The sequence below is a fragment of the Oenanthe melanoleuca genome, chromosome 1, assembly GCF_029582105.1.
Source record: "Oenanthe melanoleuca isolate GR-GAL-2019-014 chromosome 1, OMel1.0, whole genome shotgun sequence".
Classification (NCBI taxonomy): Eukaryota; Metazoa; Chordata; class Aves; order Passeriformes; family Muscicapidae; genus Oenanthe; species Oenanthe melanoleuca.
Window position 1 is genome coordinate 53,040,016 of NC_079333.1, and position 27,216 is coordinate 53,067,231.

The 27,216-nt window shown below is 40.7% G+C and overlaps 1 protein-coding gene and 1 long non-coding RNA gene across 3 annotated transcripts in view; one reads left to right on the forward strand and one right to left on the reverse strand.

Annotated features, from left to right (window-relative positions):
• The first annotated feature begins 81 nt into the window (after positions 1-81).
• On the forward strand, positions 82-26,311 carry HTR2A (5-hydroxytryptamine receptor 2A). Of its 2 annotated transcripts, XM_056505910.1 has the most exons (4): positions 255-679; positions 1,167-1,818; positions 5,763-5,963; positions 21,821-26,311. In XM_056505910.1, the coding sequence occupies exons 2-4, from the start codon at positions 1,419-1,421 to the stop codon at positions 22,633-22,635; spliced, it is 1,416 nt and encodes a 471-aa protein (XP_056361885.1). In that variant the 5' UTR covers positions 255-679; positions 1,167-1,418; the 3' UTR covers positions 22,636-26,311. The 2 variants fall into 2 exon arrangements, with proteins under 2 accessions (XP_056361878.1, XP_056361885.1); XM_056505903.1 differs by having other exon boundaries at positions 82-1,818.
• LOC130260481 (uncharacterized) overlaps positions 5,857-27,216 on the reverse strand; it is a 28,169-nt gene continuing 6,809 nt past the window's right edge. The window contains exons 3-4 of the long non-coding RNA XR_008841791.1: positions 18,611-18,721; positions 5,857-5,942 (exon numbers count right to left, since the gene is read on the reverse strand). This is a non-coding gene — a long non-coding RNA (uncharacterized LOC130260481). The remainder of the gene's footprint in view (positions 5,943-18,610; positions 18,722-27,216) is intronic.

The window sequence follows — 27,216 nt, forward strand, 5'->3', positions numbered from 1 at the left end:
TCTCTCAAGCCTGCATCCTGTAAATCCCTGTAATTGCATGCAGCTGTTTGTGAGCCATCCGCTGCACATTGAAAGCGTGCACTGAAAAAGCCCCCAAGCAGAGAACTCTGAAAGCGTGCACTGAAAAAGCCCCCAAGCAGAGAACTCTGAAAGAAGCACTGAAAAAACTGCTGGTTTACCAAAAGGACCCTCTCTGCTCTGCCCTCCCCTGCCCTCCTCTGCTGTCGCTACCTTGTGGTTTATGACATCCAGAGAGTGGGAGGTCTGACAATCCGAACAAGGCAGCAGGGAAGAAATTCCATTCCTGTTGCAATCAGTAATTCCTCCGTGGAGGCTGCTTTCTCGTGAGTGTGTGCGCGCGCTTTCTTTTGTGTCACTTCGAGAAGGGCTCTGATATTATTATTACTTTAAATATAGCTTGCCCTGGGGCGGGGAAATGCACAAGGAAAGAGCAGGCAAGCAGCCTATCTCTCAGAAGAAAAGAGCAAGCCTCGCAGCACAGGAACTGGCTTCACTCAACTGTGCAGTTTAGAAGTCAAAAAACTATTTGAAATACCACCATTGTGGAGGAGGCTGAAGGAAAAAAGACACGGAACTGGATAAACACAATGAAGAATATGTTAAATCAGGGTGCAAAGTGCATCTATGTGCAGTTTGAAAGTGGGCTCTGAAGTGCAATGTAAGTCTTCCTTAAATTGTATTCTTTTATAACAGTATCTAGTTGTTTAATTTCCATTCTGAAGCCATGCTGCGCCGAAAGGTACAATTAGCTACAAAAATCAGCATGGGGCAGAATATGTAGTCTCTGATATAAGGCAGAAAATGATTCTGAAATACAGCAGAAGACAGAGACTATCAGCCGTGTTATGGAAGATGCACTATAAATAAGAGCATATTTAATTATTTCAAGAGAAAGATACTGGATGGAATCACTAATCAACTTCCTTAATAGAGAAGCAAGAGCTTTGCTGTTTAATACAGCAAGCTATTTTAATACTGGCGTGTTTAAAATTGTGTGATTACAGTTACCAATAGCAATAAGATGTAGCTCCAGAGGGGAGTCCTAGTGGTTGCAAAAGTTTTATGTCTTTTATTTCTCCAAGATTTTTGCTCTCTGAAGCCTCAAGTCCACATTCTGTATCCTACAGCCCAGTTTTACTTTTCAGCTGGATTTTTGATATATGCCAACACCGGATTTCCTATGGAACTGAAAACGAAACATTTCAGCTTTCAGAGTAATTCCAGTATGTTTTTCTACATCATACTAAAATACAAAATACTGGCAAAAATACAGTCTACAAAAGATCATGCTCCCTCAACTTCTGGCATGGAGAACTGAGGAATATAAAGTCCAATGCTGACAAAGGGTGATAATTTCCTGTTTTTCACAATTTGTCTCTGTGGTTTTGGACTTAGCAATGGATATTCTTTGTGATGGAGAAAGCTCTGTGAACCCAACTGCAAACTCCTTCATACAAATAAATCATGAGAGAAGATTCTACAGAAATGTTTATGGAGCTGGAGAAATTAATATATCACATCTCTGCAACTTGACTGTGAACTCTGACAACCTAACCAACCTTTCATGTGAAAGTAACGTGAGCCCACCGTGCTGCCCTTCACAGAAAAACTGGCCAGCTTTGCTGACAGTGATAGTGATTGTTTTAACCATTGCTGGAAATATTCTTGTCATCATGGCTGTTTCACTGGAGAAAAAACTACAGAATGCCACTAACTATTTTCTAATGTCACTTGCAATAGCTGATATGCTGCTGGGTTTCCTTGTCATGCCTGTATCCATGTTAACCATACTGTATGGTGAGTATTAGCTGTGTAACCTACTGCATGTGTTGACAAGCCTTAAACATTGCATGCAATAACATCTTGTTGTTATTTTAATTTCATTCTCTTACCACAGAAAATTGTTATCATCCCATATAAGTTGAAATATATGTCACTGGTTAATGGATGGAACAGGTGAAGTACTTGAATCATTTCCTACTTTTTTTCCAGCTACAGAAATACAGTCCATAACATTAGTTTATTACTCAGTTGTCAGATTGTTGTCTCAAAGTATATATGAAGATGCTTTGTTCTTTCTATTGCTTTCAGGTTTTTACCCTAGCTCATAATTTTCATATTCTCTATGAGAATGTAGGGTCCTGCCAGGGTCCTTTGCTCTGCAAATATGCACTGAAACACTAATGACTACTTTTAGATTCAAAGTAGGCAGCACTCTCAGTTTTTAATGAAGTAATACAAATGTAAATAATTTTCTGATCACCAATACCCTACTTAGGTATCTGCTTACTAGCAAATGCTGGAATAAATATTGCAGGAATTAAGAAATGGATGGACATTAATTCTGCCTGTTTAGTAACATTTAAAAATGCAAAATTATAATTTCTTAAGAGAAGTTACTGAAGTTAATAATGACTCACAGTTCATGCCCTTGTAGGTGATTACTAGCAGATCTTCTCATTTTCACCAAAATCACTTGCAGCACAGCTCAGGCAGGAACAAGCAGCACCCTATGTGTTCAGCACCAATTTTATCAGGCTGTTACTGTCCCTAAACTTCAGAAATCAGTCTTCCAGTGCCACAGCTGAATTGCTACAGTTCAGAAAGAAGGTAGACATTGTCAGAAGGAACGTGAGACTGTTTGGAAAGATTTCTGTTAACTTCATTACTTTGGGACTTAAGGTCCAAACATGAGCCTGTGACTTAAGGGAGATTTAATCCAGCAAGTTGGAAGTCTATTTTCCATTTTCAGTATCTGTACACAGATCGCCCCCAGAAGCATTTGCAAGCTGCATTTGGCATCAGCAATGGTGCAACACTGTGATTTACTGTGTCAGTGTGCGATTATCCTTGGCGGGAGAAACAGCGTGAAACAGAAATTGTCCGATGGGTGAGATCGGAGTCGTGTGTGATTCCCTGAGACAAGCAACAGGGACTCCTGCTGGCCAGGCTCCGCTGCCGAGGGAAGAGCCGCCCGAAATCCGTGTCTGGGGAGGGATCTGGGGGCTGGGGCGCTGGATGCCTTTCCTGCAGGGCGGGAGCTGGGAGCCCGGGTCCCGGGAAAGACACGGCAAGGAAGGCAAAGGCAACGGCAAAGGGAGGGGCTGTGCTGGCTCTGCCTCCTCTCTCCCTGCTTCTTCCCTTGCAAGACCAGCAATGGAAGCAGCATAACTTGGGGGTGAAAAATCCTCTGGTGGCAAACGCTGGTACCAGGAGAACCATCTGGGTGCGGTGCAGCATCAACCTCCGGGATGATCAGTGATGGCACGGAGGGAAAGCTCCCCTTCCACAGGAGCATTTTCTTGGCCACAACTGCTCAACTTTAGCCCCATCACCTGTGCTGACAGTCTTGAGCTCAAACTGGAGGCTTTTGCACACACCTGCTCTGCCAGGACTCCTCCAAGGCTGTGGAACACGAGTGCTCCACCACCCCTCCTGCAGCCCCTTGAAGGGCTATGGTGATGGCTTGGCTCAAAGGAGAGGTGATTTCCTTGAGAGCTTTATAGCTGCTGTGGGCAATTCTGGTCTGGGTGCCCAGCCATGTGCCTGTGTCTGCATCCTTTGGGCCGGGCAGGATTCCCCATCCACCCAGCAGCCCCAGGCTCCGCTGGAAAAGGCAGCACCCAGTAAGTCCTGCCAAGGTGGACATGTCTAGAGAGCAGAAAACTTCCTGGAAGATGTTATCTACACCTTACTAAGGGTGCACCATATTGCATCCAGTGTTTTCTCCTCTCATATACTTTCCCCTTTCTTGAATTGTAGTCTCTAAGGAAGTTTATCTGGCAGATGCTGTTTTATCCCCGCCCCATCCTGGTTATTGCAAAGATGAGAAGTCTAGAAGATATGACAAATGTGTTCCCAAGGGTCACTGAAGCAAGAGAACAGATGTATGTTGTCAAGCGTAAAAATACTTTAACAGGTTTCCCTGGGCAAACTGGCCTGGCCTGACAGAGAGATGCTACTGGGAAGTCATGCCCCTGAAAGCCAGCCATCACAAACACACTCCAGGGACCAGATTTCCCAACAGAAGACCTGAAAACATGATAAAATACATGCATAAATGCTTTATGGCTTGTCAGGGTCAGCTTGTATTGCAAGAACACCAAGAAATAGATCTCCTCAGTACTCACTGAGACTAAATGTAATTGGGCACAGACCTACCTCCTTCCATTCCTGCCGTTGCAAATCTTGTACTGTATCTCCAAACCAGACAGGCACTCCCCAAAATACTAACATATTCTTGCAATATGAGCTTTGGCATTGCCCTTTGCCACACCATCATGGACAGCTTGGGTAATACACTTTAAATTAATCACAACAAGATAAGGACCCTGATAACTGCAAAACTTGCTCCAAGGAGAGCTTGTTCCCTGCAGGAATGGGGGTGCTGCAGGGCTCTTCTTAGCCTGGGTCTGCTCAGTACTGCTTTGAACTACATGTATAGTGTGTGGAGTGAGAGCACACACAGTTTTCCAAAAGCACCAAGCTGGGAGAGGTTACAAGCACTCACAGGGACAGGATGAGAATCATCAATGAGAATCTGGACCCCTGAAGAGAAAATCTGAAGCCAACAAGTACCATCCAGTGAGAATAGGTGCAATAGGTGCAGGTAAAGAAGGAAACCAACTTCTGCTGGTGAAATTTGTCCAGGCTTCAAGAATCCTGAAAAAGATCTGGCTGACAAGATGTATAATTAGCTAAAAGTGCTTCACTAGCATGATATTTTCACACAAAAGGCACTTACCACTCCAGGTTGTATATGTATAGACATTACCTGCCTATGAAGAAATTTTGTATTTCACTTAGCAGTCAGGAGGCCTTCGTAAGAGTACCTAGTCCTGCTTTAGTCACTGAATGATAAACAAGATGCAGATAAATTAAACAGATTCCAGGGCAGAAAAAGAAGAAGGAAAAAAGTTTTAAAGGCATGATCTGTAAGAAAAAGATAAAGTACTAGGCTTTTCTTAGACTGGAAAACAAAAAAATAAACACAAAACTAGGCAAGCCATGATTGCCATCTCCCAACAGCCTTGAGAAAGGAAAGTAATCAATTTATCTTCATAGGTAGTGGAAAAAACAAGGAAAAAGTAAGGGCTTAATTTGGAGCAAAGAAGCTGTAGGTTGGATATTGGTAAACACTAATGCATCTGCTTTGGATTGCATTCCCTGGAGGAGCCTATCAATATTCATTGACAGAGGGAATATCCTTTTTTAGGTGTGCAGTAAAGGCCTAAAGACAGGTGACATAAATATCAGTGGTATGAAACAAAATAATTTTTCTTCTTTAGTTTCCATTAAATCCTAAATTTTACTTTCAGAAGGCAGCTTTACATATCAGCAGGTGTTGATAATACAGTAATTATGTGGATTAAAAGTCCTAAAGCAAAACTGAGAAGTTGCAGATTTACAATGACAAAATTGCTTCTCTTTTCATAGATTTGCTGCCAAAAGTGTTTAATGATAGCACCAAGAACTAGCACTACGCAAATAGAATTTAAAAAAAATAACATATGCTGCCTGTAGCCTGGGAAAGAAGCAGAGTTAACTCCAAAAGCTACAGTTAGAAGGCTGCAAACAAACAAAAATATTTTCTTAGAACAGTGTCAGGCAGCTTCTAAATGTATCACTTACTACTACTTAGTACTTACAGCTACCCTCCTAGAAGGATATGCGCACTAAGACACATGTCACAACAAAATGCATGCCACATCTTTCGCTGATGGCAGTTCTCTGCTGTGCAGGATACGAATGGCCTCTGCCCAGAAAGCTGTGTGCCATCTGGATCTACCTGGACGTGCTCTTCTCCACGGCGTCCATCATGCACCTGTGCGCCATCTCGCTGGATCGCTACATCGCCATCCGCAACCCCATCCACCACAGCCGCTTCAACTCCAGAACCAAGGCCTTCGCCAAGATCATCGCTGTTTGGACCATATCAGTTGGTAAGTCAGGCAGTATTTCAGCATGTAATGGCAGATTTCCAGCTTTTGAGAGGATCTGACATCTATACTGCAGTCTAAAACTTCATTCTCTGCTTGTAGTATTTTGCTTTCTACAATCTAAGAAGTGCTGTAATGTAGTAATTATGCAGTGGAAATCAACAGCAATTGGAAAGGGAGGAGGATGGAGCAGCACTGAAAGAATATACATCAATGAAAGCATGACTGCATTCAAGTTTATTATAAAGATGTGTTGATTTCCCATATTGATGATCCATCATTACCTAAACAAATATAGGAAAAGAAAAAAATATATCAACTGAAAAATTATTTTTTGCCAATCTCTTATTTGGGTTATTTGCTTAGAGATTTTTCTCTAAGTATATCTTCTTTGCCTTTCTCGGTGTGTATGGTGGGGAATTTATGCATCCTACTTAGGAAGCAACAGATACTGTGTACAGTGAGAATGAAAGGAGTCCCTCCAGAGGATAGTTTAGAGTTACAGTCTAAAATAGGTGTTGTGAATGACCCAGTACACAAATCTCTTTTTGCACTGCCAAAACCCAGAGCCTTGAAACTAGGCAGGGAACTGATCTTTCATTCCCATGGTGGCATCATGTCCAGGGCATGGGAGTTGGAAGAGTTTGGTGCCTGATGCCATCAGGGATTTCCTCACACACCTGGGTGGAGGTTTTCAAATGCTTTGAAAACATAGTTCTCTTTCAGTGCTTGTGTAGACCCTTGAGCATTGAAAGCTCACTTATTCAGAGGCAGGAAAAATTCACTCTTGTCCTAGAAGAGATGTGAGCTGCCAGCAATCAAAGGTAATTAGCTCCTTTTCTGGCTAATACAAATTATTGCAAATGGTAACAGTGATCCCTTACCACTCAGGGAAAGGAGATGGTGCCTAACATGCTGCCAGCTTGGCACTCTAAATTGTCTCCTGACTTCCCTCTTGATCCTGGCCAACAGTCTGAGAAAAAGCAGTCTAGGATTGGTAAGATTTAAAATAGCTGTATCTTCCGCTGCACAGCAAGAAATCGTGGGAGTCTTCACTCAAGGAGGACAGTTCTGCATTTTCCATGACCCAGCATCTGGCTCTGGGGTGCATTCAGCTGATCAGATGTAGATGTCTAGCACAGGCCAGGTAAACTACACCCTAAAAATACCTAGCTCTCAACTATAAAGGAAGCCTATAGCAACTCAGATGTAGATGTCTTCATTTAGATCAGATGAATCATATCTGGTCTTTTCTACAGTCACATTTTTTAATCCAGTAGAAAACATATTGCCTAATCTGTCCAGTTTTTCCAATTTTTGGAAGTGCTAAGTGCAAGCATTTTCAGTGCATTTCTCTATAAAGCTTAAATAGTTCCAGCATTCCTTAAAATTGTGCATACTGTGTTTGTCTGCACTTGTGTGTGGTGCCTAGTGTGTGTGAAATTACTGTCCTTTTAAAACACAAATTCACAGAATAACAGAATGACCATTCCAGGGGCAAAACAGTGGTCCACTTTGCTCAGCATGTTTTCTCAGAGAGGGGCTTACTGACAGAGTATCTGAATTACCTCACTATTAAAAGGAATCCAGAAAGTTATTATTTTAGCCCTATTAGTTAGAACATGGTTTATGTCCTGTAGCAAGAGGGCTTATTTCTTTGATAGCTTGATATTTTGTTTCAAAAGTTATGGCTTTTCTGTGCAGTAATAACTAGTAACATATCAATTGTAAAAACACCTTTTCTGCTCTCTGGAGAACTGTCTTCTAACAGTGATGAGATGAGTCACAGATGTTGCTTGTTATTATGGCAAGTGATAGCAATGTGGCCCCTATTTATATAACTCTGAAAAATACAACTCCTTATTTTATTGGAAACCACTCAAGTGTGGCAAGAGTGAAGAGGACAGAGTCCTGCTCTACTGAAGCTGGATAAGGGCATGTGTAAGGGAACAGTAGATGTCAGGAAAATTAGAAGTGTTACAAGGTAACTCCATCTCATTCACTCATTTCGTGTCACCAAAACAGTGAGTAGGTTAAATAGGTACAAACTAAGGTAGACAAGCACATTTAGGTGGGCAGGAATTAAGTGGTGCTTGGTTGATTTCTGGTCTCATGGAAGCAAGGGGCATAGGGAGACCAGCTGAATGAAAAAGGGTCAGTTTCCAGCCTGGCAACAAGCTGTGGCAAATGGGATGCACTCCAGAGGACAGATAAGAAAGCAAACACATAGGAAGAAGCTGCAAGAAACTGATGAGCCAGTCACTGCCAGGCTGGACTAAGTTTGCACTGTGCCATGTCGCTATATTTATAGAATAAAGAAAAATGCCAGTATTATAAGGAATCTTGGCAGGTCCAGATCACCCATGAAACCTGCTGTCTGTCAGTCATCAACCCTTATCCTCCTGCTCTGCCACCATCCAGCTAAAAATATGTAGCAAATGGGTTTCTGTAGGTGCTCTCTATATCACTTTGTAACAGGAAATGATTTCTGAACAAAAATGTGCTCCATGTATCATTTACCAGCCTCCAGGCTCTCAGGCTACTTAGAGTGACAGGGCTATAAATGATTTAACTCTTTGAATTTTCAAAGCAAATGTTCACATCTGGGATGACTGAGGTGAGACACTGGCACAGATTGCCCAGGAAAGCTGTGGATGCTCCATCCCTGGAAGTGCTCAGAGCCAGGTTGGATGGGGCTCTGAGCAACCTGGTCTTGTGGAAGGTGTCCCTACCTGTGGCAGGGGAGTTGGAATGAGATTATCTTGAAGGTCCTTTCCAACCCAAACCATTCTATGACATCTGGCACAAGCAGAGCTGGTGTTGGGCACAACACACCCTCCACAGCACTTGGTGTGACTACCATCTCACTTACAGATACAGATCCAAGGTTTTGCTCTCCAGCCTCACTCAGATAGATACCCTTTGACTTCCCCATGTTTCTACAGTTTGCAGCTGAGCTGGTGACCTGTGAACTCTTGTGAAGTATGAGATGGAGAGTAAAAAGCAAGAGAAAGAAAGAAAAGATGTTATGTTTCCCTGTGCAGAGGCTCATTTTAGCAGAGGAAGAGGGGGAAAACAGCCAACAGTTGGCTGTTGGCAGCACATTTAATCAGTTCCAGTAAAGTTCCAGTTCCAGACCATGCAAACAGCTCAGGCTGAACTAAAGAGCACTGATGGACATACAGGGCTCTCAGATGCTGCCTTCTACCACCATCAACATGGAAACAAACCGCTTGTCTTTCAACCTTCTGTCTTTCAACCCATTCTTTTTCTACAAGAGGATCTTTCTTCTACTGCCATTAGAATTTTATTTCACTAACAGCCTTTGACAAAAAGTACTGTCAGGGATTTCTGGACATCCAGGAACATTACATCAGCTGGATTACCCTTATCCACTGCTCACTGACTTCTGCAAATACTTCTAGCTGATTTGTGGGTCCTGAAGAAGCTCTTCTAGTGCTTCCCAATCCACCCAGATTATATTTTCTACTGTTCTCAACTAATTACACTTTTGTTCACTAAATTTGTATTTTTCCTTGTATTCACTAAATACATTTAGTCCATTTTAACCAAAGGCAATCAGTGATCTTCCTTCCATTGGCTTCAGTGACATTTGAAGCATTTAAAAAACAGCAGGAAAAAACCACAGTTTAATTCACTTGACTTCTGAAATCTTGATTTTCTCAGTTTAAAAAAAGTAAATTGTGCTAACATTTGTTTTTGCATTTAGTGGAAGAAAAGCATTTAGCCAGAAGCCTTTGTTTCACTAGACCATGTAATGCCACAGGCAATTGGTTTAAAAGAGATTCTAATTACTGTAACAGATTCTAATTGTGTCTTTAATTCTTAAATCATCCAGTATGCACAGTGGCTAGATAATTAGATTATTTGTAGCTGTTGAAGGCAAAAGCTCATTAAACCCTCAAAATTATTCCATTTGTTTTAAAGCACAGAGGTCATTATTGAGAACAGGTGTAAAAAGCCAAAGGATTTCCCCCTGCTGGAAAAAAAATTAGAATTTTGAATAGAACTGGAATCTATAGAATTTTAAATAGAGCCCATGCTTAAAAATACATGTCAAATACTTTTGAGTCCTAAATGGACCTACCAAATCCATTGTTCTGCAAGAGACCAACAGTGCATCATTCTCCCCCTTGAAAAAGTAACATAAAAGAATTACAGGCATGAATGTTAAGTCCTTATATATAAACATCCCTCAGTTCTTATTGCTCTCTTTTCCTCTGTTAATGGCCTAAGTAATGTGAAGTCTGATGAAGCTCAAGCACTTTAAGCTGAGTTTTCTCTTATCATTTCTCACTCAGCCTACACATCTGTTCACTGCCTTCAGGCAGCCTCTGCACTCCCCAGTCACTAACAACTTAGATTTATTCAGTACTTTTCATGCAGAAAAAAAAGCCCAGCATGGATCTGGATGAAGCTGGTAAAATACCTCCCACCACATAACTCAAAAATTTTGCCATTGCTTTTGAGGCTTCGAAAAGGAGAAATACTGTTGCATGTGAAGCAACGCTCTCCAACATCCAGGGTGAAGTTAACTCCAGGTGTACAAATCAAGCCCAGTGCAACTGAGCCCCCAGCTAATTTGGCAGTGTGACATTTTATGCTGACACAGAGGCTTACACCTCCTTCACAAGCAGCCTGCAATTTCTCTGCATGACTTCTTGCTGCCTCACAGTGTATGAAGGGCCAGACAAGCAGCAAGGATTGGGAGAGTTCCAGCACCGCTGCCTCTGGATTGTGTTTTGCTGACAGCTTTGGGCTCCTTAGGCACTGTCTTCTTTCTGTCAAGGACAGCTTTCATTTTAAAAACCCTTTACAGTTTTCAAAAGGCACAAACAGCTAATAAACTGCAGGCTGGGAGTCCCTGTCCTGAATCCTCTACACTTCCATTTCTTCCAGGTGACATAATTTGCCATTTTGATCAAGTCTAATTTACAGATGCTTTGGCATAGGAAGAGATCGTTTGTTAAAACATGGAATATACTGCCAAAATATACAAAATTGCAAATAATTACACACTGAACTGTACTCTGGCAATATAGATTTAAAGCTCAGCACCTAAATTTGGAAGTGCTGGAGCAAAACTTAAAATATCTACTACACTACCCTCTTTCCCATCTAGTCATTCATTCTGCTTTCATTTCTTCTTTTGAAGACTTTGACTTTTTGACTTTGCATTCTTAGAAGTTTTTTATAATAATTTCCCTGGGGAACATTTCTTTTATTTTTCTCATAGTCATGAAACCATCTCTCAGAGAGTGAACATACTATTTGCTCACTCCAGCTGCAGGACCTCAGGGGCAAATGTTGTAGGTTTTGTGTTTGAGCAACCCTGGGACCTTCACCAGTTGTGGATATAGATGATGCCATAAAAACAAAATAAAGTTGTAAAAAATTGTTGCACAGCATACAGAGAAATTTGCATCAATTATAATGAAGGATATGGGCATGAAATTTCATTAATAAAGTATTAGAACTTCAGAAATGTCTCAGAAATAGAATCTTCATTGTATTTTTTCACAGAGACACAATGTATGAGGCTTCATTGCCATATTAATGACTCCTACACTAGTGACAACTAATGAGAACAAGCCCTTCATGTACAGGTTGTCTGGAGGAAGGTGATGTTCAGTTCCATGGAAAAGGAATATACAGTGCTGTGATGCACATTTCTGAGTTGACTAGCACATGCATTCCAGTCATGAGGCATTACTTAAGATAGTTCTAAGAGACACACATAAATATCCTATTTACTTTGATGTAAATGATCCCCGTATTTCTCATGTAACAGAACCCTTTATTTGATTTGTACTTCCCAGAAGAGTGAACACATCCACCAGATCATCAGCTTACCACACATATCTCCTCCCACAACTGTGAAGGTTTAAAAACCTTGCATTTTGAACTCGAATGTTTGTTCATCGGACAAGGAGGTGTTGCTAACATTATACTTTTCTTTATGGGAAAAAAAATGCTTAATAGAATGTTAATGATTGAACTGCTTTCTAAACTCTCCAAATTTGGAAACACAGAGATAAAGAAATGAGACACAGGCATGTGTCCATAGGGACACATTTGCAAACCAAAGACACTGAGCAACTCAGCATTCATCTGGATGGGGGAGAATATATTATTCCAGTAAATATGTGTCATCAAAGGAAGAATAATTATTATGTATATATTTACCATGTTCTTTGGGTAATTACATCAGGATGAGATGAAGGGTTTTGCCTATGAAAAAGGCACACACTCATTTCGTGAGCACGTACTCCTTTTGCAAGAAGTAATCTGCTTTTCAGCCGAAAAAAGGAATGAGGGGTGGTCATGACATTATTGTGTGGCATTTCTTTCAGCTTTGGTTTTATTTTTAAAGTCAAGTTATAAACAGCAGAGCTGTATTTTTAATAGAAAAAAAGCTGCGTAGTCAAGGTGCTGATAAAAGAATTAGATGTCTTTTTTTAAAAAAAAACTTGTCTTTGTTTGGAAGACCATAAGGACCATGTTCTTCTTCCTCTTGAAGCCACCAGAAAAGAAGCATTAAGTTCATTTGGACCAGGCCTGTCCTATTATGAAGGTTTTTTGAATTAATAAGTAACTGTTAGTGGGTGCCAATATGACCTATAATCAGCCAGTCTCTCTTTGTAGGGTACATCAGAGCAAATGGAATATTTTAAGAAAAAAGGCAGCATCTCTAGTCACAGGAGCTGGATTTCTGCATAGAAAATGGCACATGCAACACAAATGAGAAGAAAAGAAGTGTACAAGGAATTATGTTGGGATTCATAAATTCTGTCGTCTGTACACTGTGACTGCATTTAATCACCTTCTAAATTAAAAATGGTGCTGCTTAAGTAGCACTGTGTTGCATAAAAGAAAATGTCAAGAAAAGAGAAAATTTCATGCATTTTAAAATTATACAGAACAATATCACAAGTTCCTTTATTTATTATATTTTACTTAAGCCAGGTGTTGTGTTTTATGACATTAAGAAAGGTTCATGTATCACAGAATTCTTTAAAATTAAAGCCTTATATTTATCTTTATCAGCAGGAACATTGCAAACTATTGAACACTCAGGCTGCAATTAACTTTCCCCACACATTACCTGGCCTGTGACATTGGCATCCCTTCTAAGCAGAAGCCCAGCTAATAAAAGTCTAGGGTTTTGTCAGAACTGCAACAAGATATTCCTAATTACCTGAGACAAATCTAGAAACACCTGTCAGGTGATTTTGCTTATGATGTCTTCCAGCGTCATTGATGGAAAATAGCTTGTTGAGCTCCTGTGATGTCCTGAAAGCAGGCTGTAGCATTGTGATAAAGGCTTTCTTTTCTGCCTGACAAAAATTGGAATCTGTGTATTTCACAGTATTCAATCCTGCCTTTGTTGGAAATAAATCACACCCGCTGGGAAGACTTATTGCCTTTTGGCAGAACACAGCCCTTGTTACGACTTTTTGTATTTGATCTGAGTTCTGAAATGTCAAATTGACCACTATTGCCAGGATCATAGACTGAGCTGAACTGTGAGTATCCTGAGAGAAAAACTGTGGGATTTTAGGTCCCAGGCACACTGAGTGAGCAGTGTAAATTTCCCCTTACAAACACAGAAGTACTCAGAAGTTTTAGATTAGAAGTTCCCCAGTTAAATCCAGCCCTGCCTTGTGTACTACTGCAGGACATGAGGAGATCACTCCTGATTTCTTGTTGCAAGGACAGTTCATGTATTTATTTTTCATTTTCAAGGACATTTAACAGAAAGATAAGTCTAGGTATCATGCTGTAGCACTCACATAGACACCAGTAGATGGGAAATATGTGTAAATGTGACCAGGGCATTGACTGGTCTAACAGAGTCAGTCAAGGTGAAGGGCATTAGCTGCAGGCTGGACAATAAAAGCACAGGATCCTGACTCATTATCTTCAGACCTGTGCAGGTCTCTAAGCTGCTTCTCATTCTGTTTTTTCCTTCCAAATTATCCATGGCATCAGAACATCTATCCCAAAAACTGTCCAGCCACTGCTGCAGTCTCCTTGTATAACTAGAAAGAAGCTGACAATTTGCTTATTGAGCAGCTTCTGCAAGCAAGCACAAAAGGAGGCATGGAGAAACAGCTGGGGTATGGTCTGAGGTCTAGAAAATCTAAAAGAATTAGAGTTTTTGTTATCTCTGTCCTTCAGATGGAGTGTGAAATTATTGTAAAAAAAAATAATAATTTTAAAATTTATCTGATAGCTACATTCAGTCTCCTTTTAAACTACACAATGAGGCCAAGTAGCACTGCTGAAGAAGTCCCAGAGATACTAACAGAAATCTCTGTTCATTTCAGTAGAAGATTAGGGCAGAGTTAACTAAATTATCAGCATTCAACAAATCACACCATGTAATAATTAAAAGACAGAGATATAAAAACTGGAATATTAGGAGATCTTGTCACTTACACTGCTCGAGGAAGCATCATATTATTTGATTACGGTAGTGGAATATCTAAGACCTTTCCATAATTTCTAGCTTATTGCTGCTATAAGTACTTTTTTAAGCATTACTCTGCATGTAGCATGTATAGCACATTAGCCCTGAGGATCCTTTAGGAGCTAAATTGACAAACTGATAACATCTGATTTAGGCAGATCCTGTTAAAAATGTATTTCCTTCTTCTCAAAACACTATTATCCCCACATCTGCTCTCCTAGGGGCCTGAACAGTGATCACTGCAAGGCCATCTGACATGGAATACAGAAAGGTCATATGCTAAACAGAGGAGGCATCACAGGTGGCTCAAATTGATATTACACATGGCTCTTTTCCTTTGCAAATTAACATATTTACCTAGGCCAGTGCCAACCATAAATTTGTAATTTCTTTTGAGTAGAAATTAAACCATTGCTACCAGGAGCTTAAAAACACCAATGCAATATAAACAACATTAACTGAGTACACAGACAGGAAAAGGGTGTTTGACCTGCTCTGCTGCATTTTGCTGAGCCACAGAAGCAGCAGCTTTAAATAGATGGAGGAGAACCTTGTCCCTCTGTGCAGAGATAGCCTGGAGACCTGTGGAACCCCTTGCAAATTTTCACAGTAAATGTTAAACTCTTTATTGTAAGGCCAGTCACTTTTCATCACTTCCAATCACCAAGGATGAAGGTGTTACACAACTGTCATTAGGCTATGTCCACTGGAGGAGCACATCAAGTCCAGCTGCCTTCCAGCTCCCAAATGGCAGCAGAATTGTAGCTGCTGTCCACCTTGGACTTGGGCTCTACTCAGCCAGCATCCCCCAGGCAAGTTGCTTCCTCACTTTTCTTTATTTCTAGCTGTTTGATAAGGGTAGACTTCTGTATGCCCTTTTATGACTGGGTAACCAACTTAGAGAGAGAGAAATAACAATTTCTTCTCTCAACTGGAGATCTCTGTGAGAAAAAACACCTTGGAAGAGAAGCCTCTGCCCAAATCAACAATAATGTCACTAGTTGAAAAGTAAGACTGTATTGAGGAATAGGCTCCACTGGAAACTGCTATGCAAAAATATAGCATAGCAAAGTATAGTATTTGTATCTTCCTCAAATACTCAGAAGGCTGAAAAATCCAACTGGAAAATTAGAGGAACCGGAGTGTAAACCGGAGTGTAAAGTCCTGCAGCATAACTAACAAATAGAATTTGAGGAGTGCATAGGCAGGAAAAGCACTTAAAGCCAAAAAGAAAGAAATTATTTCCTGCTGTTGGATTCTTGCTGCCTTAAGGAAACAGGGTTGTGTGCACATTTTGAGGATTATATCAAAGTAGAAAGTGACTCCATCAGTGGCTTCCTCCCTCATAACTCAGCACACTCTGAAGCCCAGGGTTTCTAAACAGCTGGGTCAAAAAGGGGCATCTGTTCTTCACTTCCTGCACTGTCCTCCCTGTAATTATCCTCTAATCCTGTTAATAGCTATTTTATTATCACAGTTCTACAAATTAATTCAGAGATGCATATCTCTGTTCTTGTTAAGAAATAGGCTTCGGGACCGAGGACATAAATGAGAAACATATTAGGAAACACAGATTTCTCTGATTTTGTTTTTTTAAAGTGAGATAGATAATTTATGGTATAAATTATAATTTACCATATTCTTCTCACATAACAATAATTGAATGTATCTCCTGCTAGGCTAAATAATATGTTTCCTTAGAGATTTTCTGAGCTGTCAAGAACAAAGCCATTTTAAAATTAATAGAATAATCCAACTGTTACGTGGCACCCCTTCTATGCGACGTTAAATTGGTTTTCCCTTCTCTTGTATTAAATAGAACATGTGTGATCAAATGAAGCATTCCAAGGGAAAGATACAGAAAACTATCTCCATGTGTGCCCTTTAATAAAAAACTAAATTTGGTCTATCAGCAGTTAAAAGCAAAATGCCTGGACCTACTCTGATTCTGTTCCTGTGAGTACAGCCTCTTGGGATGCAGAAAGGAGACGATGCTCCCCAGCATTGTGACTCACTTAGCTCTTGAGGAAATCCATCTGAAAACAAATATTATGTGGGGATTTGTGAGAGAAAGCTCCTCATCTGCTTCTGCCTCCGCCAACACATGTACCTTCCACCAGGGAAGAATTCTGTGCTGGTCTCACATGTGAGAAATTCTAGCCCAGACTTTGGGGACACTGTCATGCTGACTAGGGAAGGTGGAAGATTTTTAACATTCATGCTAACTGAATGCAGCCTCAGATGGTGATTCCCAAACCACACAGAGGTTTTCAACATCCCCTCTGCTTCTGCACTGCCACCCAACAGCAATCTGCAGGCATTGGAAGTATGGCTGGCACTACCCTGACAGCCACAAAATTATCACAGCAAAGGGTTTGTCATGACTGGAAAGGGAATTACAGTGGGGGAATAACATTTTCAGGTCCATGCAGAGAGCAGTTAAGTGTTTGCAGGTCTGGGGAAACAATGATGTAATGAAAAAACAATGAAACCTAGTGATGTAACAACCGTAATGGTGAGTGTCAAAAGCCAAGCAGAGACAAGAAGCGAGACTGAGCAGCTCCTCTGTGGATGTTTAAGTGGAAGTAACTGTTGCTAAACTCCAGCTCCTCATATAAGATCCAGACACATTGTCATCCTTGATATTCAGAGGAGGATATGGTCCATGGTCCCCTGCCACAAGTGGCTCATTGTGGCTTGTGTTTCTTGAGCAAACAAATATCCACACAGGGCACCATGGTAGCCCAAAGGAATAAATACTCTTTTGTGTGGTTAATTAAGTCAAAAATATTGAAAATAATGTGATGGCAGTGTGCAACAAGGAGATTTTTATACAACATGAAACTGAGAGTATGCATTGCATGCCTTGGGATGTAGCAAATGAGTTATACACGAACATTTGTTTGCTGTTTGAATGTGTAGATGTAACAACAGAGGATATTTTCTGAGTACAAATAGGCACCAGACACCTGCATGGGCTTTTCTAAAGAAATTAGACAATATGGCCACATTAGCTGCTTGAAGGAGACACTGGCCTCCTCAAGCAACAATCCTTTCAGAGGTCTCCAGAGTCACAACACATCTTTGTGCAGCAGCCTGTGAGCTGTCCCATGACCCAGTATGTCTGAATCAACGTGACTGCTAAAACCTGAGACAGGGAGAGTTTTTTGTTTTTCATAAAAAGGTGAACAGAGGTGCCAAAGCTTTTGCAAAACTGTAATGACATTTCTAAAAGGTAGTTCCTGACCCTTGGACATTTATTAAGGCATAGAATAATGCTCATTTGTACTAAACAAAATTGAAATGGATATATGTGATGTGAAAGCATGTGGCTGACAGTTTCTGCTTAAAGGAGACTTCACTGAAAGAACCTTGACCTTATCAATTCACTTCCCCCTCCCTGCCTTCACCCTGAGTAACCCAAGTCTGCTACATATACATACATTGTAAATTATGGCTTTGATTTATTGATAGTCTCAGCAGCTCAAGGCAGCTGTACATCCAGTTTACCTGTCCAGTTAAAGTGATTTTACAGCTGTTGTATACTTCTGAAGCCAGCAATGTGTACCACTATATCAACCTCTGTCAATTTCACCAGGCTTTTTGAGAAAACAAAAAGGATGCCATTGCTTTAATTCTTAACCTTTGGTGTTTTCAAGAGCCTTTTGTCATTCTGAAACTGTGCCAAAATTCTTGAGGTTTAATGCAGAATTTATTACTCATCTTTATTGTTTGGGATCTGTTGTGTGGTTTATTAAAATCCACAGTTTGAAACAGCCATGTGTGTATAAATCAAACCATATTAATAAACCACCTTGTACCAGAGGAACATTATACTTAGGTCTTGTTCACAAGGGAGAATGTTCTAAATGGGAACGTCAACTGAAAATGGAGTGGCTAATGTACCTTCAGTGCTTGAATGGATGCTCCTATTCTGTGCTGAATGCTTCCTTGTGCCTCAGTTTAGTTCTTTTGAAAGCCAAGGAAGATAAACCATAAAAAAGCTCTCAGGGGATACCAAGATTTTTTCCAGACTGACCTTGAGCTAGTGAGAGTATGGAATGGGCAGGGTGTTCTGTTACAGCCCTTCCAGCTCGTTTCCTCCAGATCTACTGTTGGCACACGCTTCACTTCCCAAACACCTCTTTGTCCCTACCTGGTATCTCTGCGTGATCCTTTCTTGTGAAGCTGATTTTCTTCTTATGACATTTGAATGCACAGGCACCATCTGTGTCTTCTTAAACATCCAGTCACCAAGAGCAGGGTGCTGGAAAGCAAGGACAAGTAAACCAGCGAGAGTATACATCTGAATCATTCAGGTGAAACAGATCATTCATATTCAACGTCTAAAGAATTCAGTCAGTCAGTGGCAATAATGCTAGTGCAACTTCAGACCAGGATTTATTGTTATGGGTTACAGGAAAAACTTGATCTTGATCAAACATGATATGTGGGTGATACTCTTGGCCATGTGTGATGATTCCTAAAAATACCATCAAAATAATGATGTGAGTTGCACATGGAAGCTCCTTTACTGACAGTTTAAATATGGCTGCCTTTGAATTTGGTCCCTGTGTCCTCATGGAATTTCCTATACTTATGCTGCTGAAGCCAGCTGTGGAGGGGGGACAAACCCTGCTCCTTTCAAGAGGGAAACAGTAAATTTAGGCCCTGTAGAGATATGAAAAGAGGAAATTGGGCTGGACATTAACTTTTTCCAGGCAGGAATGCCACAATATCATTTGGGGGATGCCCTGCATCAACTGAGCTGGGGTTACACAAAAAGCAGTTTACAGCTGTCAGTGTTCTCTGCCACCAAAGTGTGGTATCTCTGCTGTTTTCAAACTGTATTCAGCCCACTTCCCTGTGGCTGTAGGGGAAAGATGCCTTGAATGGTCACTCAGAAGAACTTACGTGACTAGCAGTGCCTGCTACAGCTCTGATTGTACAGTACTTTTGTGCTTATTAAAGGAATGGCAAAGAAATGCAGGAACTTCTGCTACACACTGAAGCCCATTTCCATTTTTTCAAAGTCAGAAATCTGGATTTAGAAGCCAGTCTCCAGAAGCTGCTAAGAACGAAACAAAGCAGTTGGGGAATTTCTCCTCTTGTTTTGGGTGAGAAGTTGTAACAGACCTTGGACCTTTACTTGAAAAAGCGTGCAAATTATGCTGAAATTTTCCTCTTCCTAATGCTGCTGCCTCTGCTCCCATGCCTCCTCATGCAGCTGAACCATAAGGTAGTAATGAAAAGCATCTTTTTACTCTGTCAATACCATTGTTTATTTTATCTCTGCAGCTCACACTAGGTCTTTGAATTAAATGAAAAAAACAGCCTTGCTGTTATCAGCACAGGGCAGAAGCAGACAGGAAACTTGTGGTATTGCTCTGACTAATGCTGTGTCTTCGTGCAGCTGGAGTATGGTGCTGGGAGGCTCTGGATGCCTTCAGCACTCCTTCAACTCATCCAAAAAGAGAAAACTAACTTCAAAGCATTCCTCATTTCCCTGGAGTTTTCAGCACCCCAGGTTACTCAGCCATGGCTTCTGATGGCAACTTCTTCCTCCCTGTTTTAGTGAGATGGACTCGGACCATTTTAGCCAGTAGCTAAAAACACTGGAGGTTTCTGTCAGCTCAACTCAGGAGCTGCCACACACTGCATGAGTTTGCACTCACTGGCTTTTCCTAACCCAAGTTCAAGCATTTAGAGCTTGTACAGGAGAAACAGAAAGGGTAATACCACAGACTCTCCACCAGCTTCTGCCCTGGGCAGATAAGAACAGCAATTTTCCAAAGTGGCCTGAGGCAATGCCATGACTCAGTTCAAAGTTGCAAAGACAAAATAAGCTGTAGTGTCCCTAGGAAAAAAACCCCAAAACATCTTTGTAGAAGGTCCAGAAGAACAAAATAATTAAGCACCTGAACAGAATAATAATCTAATATTATTACTGTGATTATTATTGTTTGGTATTGAGCCTGTACTCCACAACCTTCCTCTAGGACTGGAGCTGTTATGCTGGGCACCAGATATGTGTGAAATGAAGAGATAGACTATGCTTTTAAAGGGCCCTCAGTTTAAGCAGCAGAGTGGGAAGAAGGAAAAGAGAAATAGAGGAAGGTACCACTGAAATGCAGATGTTTTAGGACTTGTCTGTGAACCAGTAAGGAGACTTCTGGGCATCCACTGAACAAAGTAGAACACAGCATCCTCATATCACAAGAAATTCTTCTCTAGTCAATGTTTTTATGTCGCATAAGCCAAATACAGAAACTGGAATTTCTGTTCCAAAACGCAAACGGAACTGAAGCTCCCAGGAGCTCCCAGGAGTCAGACTCCTCGCTGCTTTAATCCAAACAGGGCTGCACTATCACCCCCTGCTTCACTCTACTTCTGCTGTCTTCATGCATGTCACCTCTTTCATTGTCTGAACACTGCCTCTCTTGGAGAGACAGCATCTATTTGGAGGGGAAGTGACAAATGCTGAAAAACCCCCAAAACAAACAACCAAAGAAACAGCAGCTGTTTGATTTTACCCAGACTCTAGCAGCATTTGCAGAAATTCCTGAGGAAATGGCTGAGTTCACTTGAAACAGACAGAGCAGTCCAAGGAGAATGGACTTTGTCACCTTGTCTTGCCATTCATGACAAGCCAAGGACACATGCTCCAGGGGAAGACAAATTTTGCATGGCTGTGCACACAGAAGGCAAACTCTAGCAGCTGGAAATACAGCAAAAGGACTTTTGTAGTCCTGCAGGATAAACTGCATCTCAGGCTGCCTCATATCAGTGCTTAATTTGTTCCCGTTGCTCCTCTGGCCATTGCCACATGGGAAGTTGTGTTTTGTTTATAGTCAACACATTTAGCTTGTGTTGACTATATAGAGACTATAGCAAGAAAAGAGAATACAATAGCAAGAAAAGAATACAATGAAAGATTACTCTTAGACCTGTGACAAAAGATTATCTTTCCTACTAAAATCAGTATTTCCCAGCTTATTTAGAACTCAGAACACTTTTAATCCTCTAATGATAAACAGTCCAATATCACTCTTATGCCACTCCAGAAAAGAAATTTTGGTCATAGTTCATAAAATCCTTTGCCAAGGTGGCAGGGACCAAGGAGCAAGTCTAGAGACCATTACAAGGGGCCCAAGATCCAAAAACGTGCTTTTCTGGCTACCAGGTGTTCATAGGACAGTTGGAAGGAAACAAATGTGTTCTACCTGTGGCTGAGGTAATGTGTATAGCTATGATCACCTTGGCCACAGATAGATATAGAACACAGATAGATATTTGTTTTTCCTTGAAGTCTGGAAGTGTCTTTCACTATTATTTTTAACCTCTTCTTTCTCTCATCCATGTTCAGGTATCTCTATGCCTGTACCCGTCTTTGGACTACAAGACGACTCCAAAGTATTTAAGAAAGACATTTTTGAGAAAGACATCTGCTTACTTGCAGATGAAAATTTTGTTCTAGTAGGCTCTTTTGTGGCATTCTTCATCCCTCTAACCATCATGGTAGTCACTTACTTTTTAACTATCAAGTCGCTGCAGAAGGAAGCTATGCTGTGCGTGAATGACATTGGCCCTAAGACCAAGTTTGCTTCATTCAGCTTCCTCCCTCAGAGTTCCCTGTCCTCAGAGAAACTCTTTCAGCGCTCCTTGAACAGAGATACGGGGACTCCAGGAAGGAGAACCATGCAATCCATCAGCAATGAGCAGAAGGCTTCCAAGGTCCTTGGCATTGTCTTCTTTCTGTTTGTTGTGATGTGGTGCCCCTTTTTCATCACCAATGTGATGGCTGTTATTTGCAAGGAGTCATGCAAAGAAGAGGTCATTGGAGGACTTCTGAACATATTTGTTTGGATTGGCTACCTTTCTTCAGCTGTCAACCCACTCGTGTATACGTTGTTCAACAAAACCTACCGCTCAGCTTTCTCTCGCTACATCCAGTGTCGCTACAAGGAGGAGAAGAAACCTTTCCAGCTGATTTTAGTGAACACTATCCCAGCACTAGCGTATGACTCCAGCCAGCTCCAGCTAGCACAAATGAAGAGTTTGAAAAAAGAGGCCAAAATGATGGCTAAGGATTACTCGACGGTCACAATAGGAACGCATCGTTTAGATGGTGCCTCCAAGGGAAGTATTGGCCCAGGGAAGGAAAAGGTTAGTGGTGTGTGATGGTCAGCAGCTGCCATGACAACCACCTTCTGTGCACTGAAAATTTCACCTGCTGGGAGAAGCTCTGATAGCTTAGGAAAATCAGCTGTGCTCAAGAGACCTTCCAACAGCATCATATACTCCTCATATTATCCTATGGAGGAAAAGCAGGGTTGAAAGAGTATCATATGTGCAATTTTTTTCCATACAGTACTTTGGCTGTTTTAAGCACAGGCTTTATTAAACTTATTTTTTTAATATTCTAAAGGATATATTTCTTAAAGAAAAAAATGCTATTTCTGGTATTATAATATGGGCTGTGAAGAAACCTACGCATTTCTTTTCTCTTTGCAAACGAAAGCTAAGCTGTCCTTTGATGTTCTTGCAGAGTAGGCTCCAGCTAGTTTGTCTTGCTACAATTGAGTTTTGTTATCATTAACTGAATGAGCACTTTACGCAATTTTAAATAAAATGATGGTTCATTTGCTAATATATATTTAAAATAAATCCTAAAGTATTAAACAAAATCTATTCAAATTGCTATAGATTAATTATATGGAGATTTTGTTAACTGTTTTTATGCTATTTTTTCTTCCTCAGTAACCATCCTGAAATGCCCCTGGGCCTTTATGCTATTTGTTTTGTATTTCAAATAAGCAATTTTCAAAGGTAAATTATACTTGAACAATCCTCTGTTTCCACCACCACCACCTGTAATCTTTATTTCAGGATTTGTAGTTTATTTGCATTCAAAAATTTCACATGTTCATCTTAAAAATTGAAAGTAATGTTTTCAAAATTATTGGTCTTAATTCCCTGCTCCTCCCATAAGTGTTGACAGGGAGGTGAAGTGAGACAACAGCGGAAAACCAGGCACAACATTGCTGAATAATTTAAGCACCACTTCCAGATTCATGACTCTGTTCAATTCCAAAAAAGTCTGATTTAAATAATGCCAGAGGAAGCTTTGCATGAGTAAAGCCTTCAGTAAAAGGCTGAAGCAGATGCTCTCTCATCATTTCTCTTTGGTTAAAAAGGTCATTATGAAGAATGCTCTGGTTTTGGTTTAGGGCTTGTAAAGCCAGAATTATTGGAAAATTTTTGTTACTAAAAATTGTTTTCCTTTGTTTGACTGTATTGCTGTTAAGGCAGATTGCTCAGGAATGGTCAGAAGATTGCACTACTAGGACTCAGCCTTAATGAAACACGTATGAAAAATAACAGGACCTGTAAGCGACACTGCATTTCACCTGCATAGATGCAAAGGCAGAATATATTGCACAAAGAACATAAAACACATTGCTTGACAGACATACTTAGTCATGAAACTCTTCTCTTTCAGGCATCATAGCCAATGTGACTGAGGCCAGTGGGACTTTGCTGAAGAGGAGAAATGTAAATGCTGCATTCACATGCAAAGCTTAAATCCAGTCATTTGATTAATTCCATGAATTTTGCAGCCATAATCTCATCACAGCCAGGATGTATTCCAGTTTCTCTGGAAAAAACACTGCCCATCCAGAAGCAAAACTCCAATGCCTTCACCCATCCTTCTATTGAAATTGTTCAGTTTATACAGAGCAATTAAATTTCCACTAAGTCAAAGAAGGAGAGAGACAGAGAGAAACTGAACCTTATTCTAGCCTACCAGGTGGGAATCTTTGGAAGAAGAACATACTGATCTATGGCAGACCAGGACTTAAAAGCTGGCTGGGTATTTGACTGATTTCCAAGAAGCTGATTTATTGTCATATATACTGTATAACTAAATCTGCTAGTCTCATAAGCCCTTTCCTCTGACATGGGATAGGTAAGAGCCTCTGCGCACTGGTCACACAGACGCTCTGAATGCACATGATGACACTGACTCACCCCACAGACCTCAGCCCTCTATGTGTGGGACAAAGTGTCATGTTGTAGCCCCATTAGCAGTGATGATGCCATGTATGTCATCTATCACCTCGCTGACATTCATGGTTTTCTCCCCAAAACTGGTCATTTAGGATGAACTGATAAATCAAGTGGAATGAATGCTGTGCTCACCAGGTGCTTTATATAGTCTCTCTGTCTCTGGGTACGTTTGATCACCACAGTCAAACTGAACAGCTTCAGCAGAAGTGAAAATGAACAGCTCCTACCTCCCTAGGAACACATCCCGCCCCTACACAACATTGTGTGAGGGGCATCACACTGGCAAAGAAGAGATTCCAGGGGGATTATGCTAAATGCAGCTGAGCATCAGGGCTACCATAGTAGTCGGTGGGAGCAGTGACTTTCCACTGTTTCCTGTCAAGTTTGATATTGACCCCAAATCTGGTACTTTGAACTAAGGACGATGCCCATCTTGTATCCCACAGGCCAGATGTCTCCACTCCACAACCGGGGTGATGGTTTTGAGGATTTGCCCTTGGAAACAGGTATCTCAGGGAATAAGCAGGCAGTAATAAAAGCAAAGGTGTTTTGTGAGAAGAGGTCTGAGCTCTAGATCTGCCACCAAACCAGATTGCCTTCCTATGATGAATATTGACAGGGGACTGAAGGTCTCTAAATCTACATGTGAGGGGAAAGGAAACAAAGAGGCTTCCACCAGTGGAGAGAATTGCCACATTTTTTGCCATTTATGCCTGACCCAATGCAAGTTTCTCTGGCCTTGCAAAAGAAAGAAGTAGGTAGGACAGACAGCTTGGGTGTTACTGCCCATTTGTGCCAGGGAGCAGAGCCCACCTGCATCCTGTATGATGTATAATGGCACCCTGCACTTCTCCAGAGCTCAATTCCTCCCAAATCTGCTGAGGGTCCGGTTGCTGCTCTGCACAGTTTCCTTCACCAGCTCGCAGCTGATAAACTGTTACTGAACATTTCACATCCAGTCATTATGCTCTCCACTTACAGTCTGCATTTTGCCCATGGGGCAGAGCAGATCAGCCCTCTATTTCTCTTCCATTTCACCTTCTGTTCCTTGTCCACAATGTCAAATTGCTCAGGTTGCAAATACTGACAGGGAATGTTTCACTACAATCACAGAGGGTTTCAATTACTGGCTTGAAGTTTCATTACAAGGTGACTCTGAACAATATTTTTTTTTCCAGCTTGCTAAAATAAAACCTATGTTTTGGACATAAAAGGCTTGACAGCATGTCACTAATTGACAGCTGGAGATAATATAACACTTAGTTTTTGCTTAGAAGCAGGAAAAACTGGTGCCTGACATTTTGATTCTGGAGCACTCAGATGGTTTTATTGAGTGATCAGCAGCTTTTGCCTATGAAGCCTCTCAAGGCCAGGAATGCACAGCAGATAAAGACCAATATCTCCAGCTCTTTATGGACATTTTTGATAGCTCAGAAAGCCCTGATTCTGCCACCCTGCATCAAAATATTAATAGATTTTTGTGCAGTTTGCCTTAGTGAGGATGACAGAGTCAGGATATGAATTTGTTGTTGCTACCATGCCAAATCTGCTAGAGGTTGTTCATCAGTAGATAGCAATTAATGGTCTCATTATACTGCAGAAAGTTGACAAAGTTCAGTTGTTTTAAACTAAAATTTACTTGGCCCATGCTTGGATTGAACACCATAGTTTAATATGACCAGCTTCAGAGCAACATTTCCATCTTCCACAAAACTGTGTTTTCATTATGCATCAGACTGGAATGGAATTTTTTGTAATTATTCAGGTTGAAAAAAAAAAGAGAGAAGACATTTATACAGACTGGTTCTGAGGTTAGGGCCTTTCCCTCCTTCACAGGAACAGCATGCTGAGTCAATCTGTCATATCTGCATCCAAAAAAAACACTTCAACTGAAAAAACTTTTCAGCATCAACTTTTTCAAGTAGATTGAGATTTTTTTACTGTTAAGACTGCATCTAAAAAATGTCCAAAGACATGAAGCTCACCATGTATCTCCTAGGCTGGTGTGCATCCTTTTTACACTTCAGGGTAAAAATTCCAATGTACCTATCCCATCCAGCCAACCATGCACTGTACTTATGTAATTATTGCCAGATGGTGAGATGCATTCTATTTTGAATACCTATATGTTTGCTTATGTAAATATATAGAGAAAAAAAAATTGCTGTATTTTGTAATGTTAATGTAAAATGTTGTTTCAATGCTTTACTGTTTTGTCTGATTGCACTGCTAGTAAAGCAGATTAAAATATTCAAATGCCATCAGTTGTTTTATAAACTGGAGCTTTGTCTTAAGCAGCTAATTTGGTTTGGTTTTATTTATCCCATAAATATTCAGTACAATGTCTGCTGAAGGCTAAAGTAATTTTACATATTTTGCTGGACAAAAAGAAAAAGCATGTTACAGAATTTAACTATCTCAGTAAACTGCTCCAAAATGAGGCATTGTAATCATTCTCTTTTTCTAAGGACAGCCATCCTTCTATTGGAGATGTATTCTTTAGGTAAGTACATACAGCTCAATAATTTTTGGTCTCAGAAACAATGTATTTGCAATAGGAGAAAGACAATTAAATTAATTTCACTAAGAAGTAGAACTATAAGATTAAAATTAATAAGCTGTATTGGTTTGCATGGTAAGACTTCAGAAGTGAGGAAGCTACAGGAATGGATTCTGTGAGATGCTTCCAGA